A 1,250-nucleotide genomic window follows, 5' to 3' on the forward strand; every position below is an offset into this window, starting at 1 on the left:
TCATTAGGGAGGTCTCCAGCCGCTGCTTAATGAGCCGGTAATTAAGCAGCCAGGGAGGGGAGCTGGCCTCGGGCCAGACTTGGGTGGGGGGAGAGGGGCGGCCTCCGGCCTCACCTTCCCACCCTCCACAGCCCCCCCACCCCACCCCAGACAGCAGCCTCCAGTCCAGAGGGGAATGGCATTTATTCACACCACCAAAACATCGGCCTGAGGGCAGGGGGGCTGGCCCGAGTCCATCCACAGCCCCCGGGCCCCTCACAGTCCTGGGGGCGGAGGGGTGCCAGCGTGGGCGTCAGCGGGCAGGCTTCGTCTCCATTCGGGCCCGCCCCCCTTGACCTTCCTTTCTTTTAACCGGGAAGGAGGGCGGGCTGTCTCCCTTCACAGCCTCGGGTGTTTTACCTATTCTTGCAAACCAACCTAGAGGCTGGACACCCAAAGGAGACTCCCAGCCACCCGGTGACGGTGAGATCCAAGGGCTGGCGTCCGTCCCTCGGTGGCCGGGATCCTGTCTGCCTCAGGACCACCCTGCCTGGCCTTTCCCTCCCCGTCCCCAGGTTTGAGGACCTCCACCTCCTCTTTCCCTGGGGGCTGGGCACAGGGGGGCAGGTACGAATAGTGAGATTTCGGCCGGGCTTCCCAGGCTCTGGTGGAAGGCAGGCAGTGGGCCTCTCAGCTTTGCACCCGGGGATGGGGAAGCTCAAGTCTCAGCAAGTGTGCGCGGGAGGCCTGGACCTTTGCTCCTCCATTCTCCCCCCTCCCTGCACCCTCAGCAACAACTCCAGGAGCTCCTGTCCTCCCGGGGGCAGGGGAGGCTCGGACCGCTGCGCTTCCATCCGCTGGCACTGCAGGGAGGGAAAGGTGCTGGTGAGGTCCTGAAGACCGCTGACAAGGGCCGGGTCAGAGTGGGCCACAGGACACCGGCAGTGGCTGGCCCTGGCCCATGGTGGACAGGCGATGGGGGTGGTCTTCTCACCTGGTGGCTGAGGATGGTGCTGTAGAGCTGCTCTCTGTCCTCAAGGGGCCGGGGCGGTTGGGCTGACCTTTGGTTTGGGGGGCTCTGGGGGACACAGAAACTGGCCCTCTGCTCCTCCAGGCGGCGGGACTGTGCGTCTGCCACCAGGTCCAGAAGGAGTTCCGTCTGCAGGGAGAGCAGGGAGGCCGCGCAGGGCTCCAGGGCTGCTGGGGAGAGGAGGGGGCGGGCTCAGGGGTGGCATACAGGGTAGGGGTTAACAGGGTGAGGTGGTTAGGGA

General features: G+C 65.8%; 1 protein-coding gene across 2 annotated transcripts in view; it reads right to left on the reverse strand.

The window, feature by feature from the left end:
* Window positions 1-164: 164 nt before the first annotated feature.
* Window positions 165-1,250, reverse strand: part of GPSM3 (G protein signaling modulator 3) — a 1,883-nt gene continuing 797 nt past the window's right edge. Inside the window, exons 3-4 of one of the 2 annotated variants that reach the window (XM_004711725.2) lie at window positions 974-1,176; window positions 165-842 (exon numbers count right to left, since the gene is read on the reverse strand). In XM_004711725.2, coding sequence (XP_004711782.1) covers window positions 705-842; window positions 974-1,176 — 341 coding nt within the window. In that variant the 3' untranslated portion in view covers window positions 165-704. Of the gene's footprint in view, window positions 843-973; window positions 1,180-1,250 lie in introns of both variants that reach the window. The other variant, XM_045292928.1, reaches the window with a different exon arrangement.

The sequence above is a fragment of the Echinops telfairi genome, unplaced genomic scaffold (genome assembly GCF_000313985.2).
Source record: "Echinops telfairi isolate 266 unplaced genomic scaffold, ASM31398v2 ScPeMD7_655;HRSCAF=1070, whole genome shotgun sequence".
NCBI lineage: Eukaryota > Metazoa > Chordata > Mammalia > Afrosoricida > Tenrecidae > Echinops > Echinops telfairi.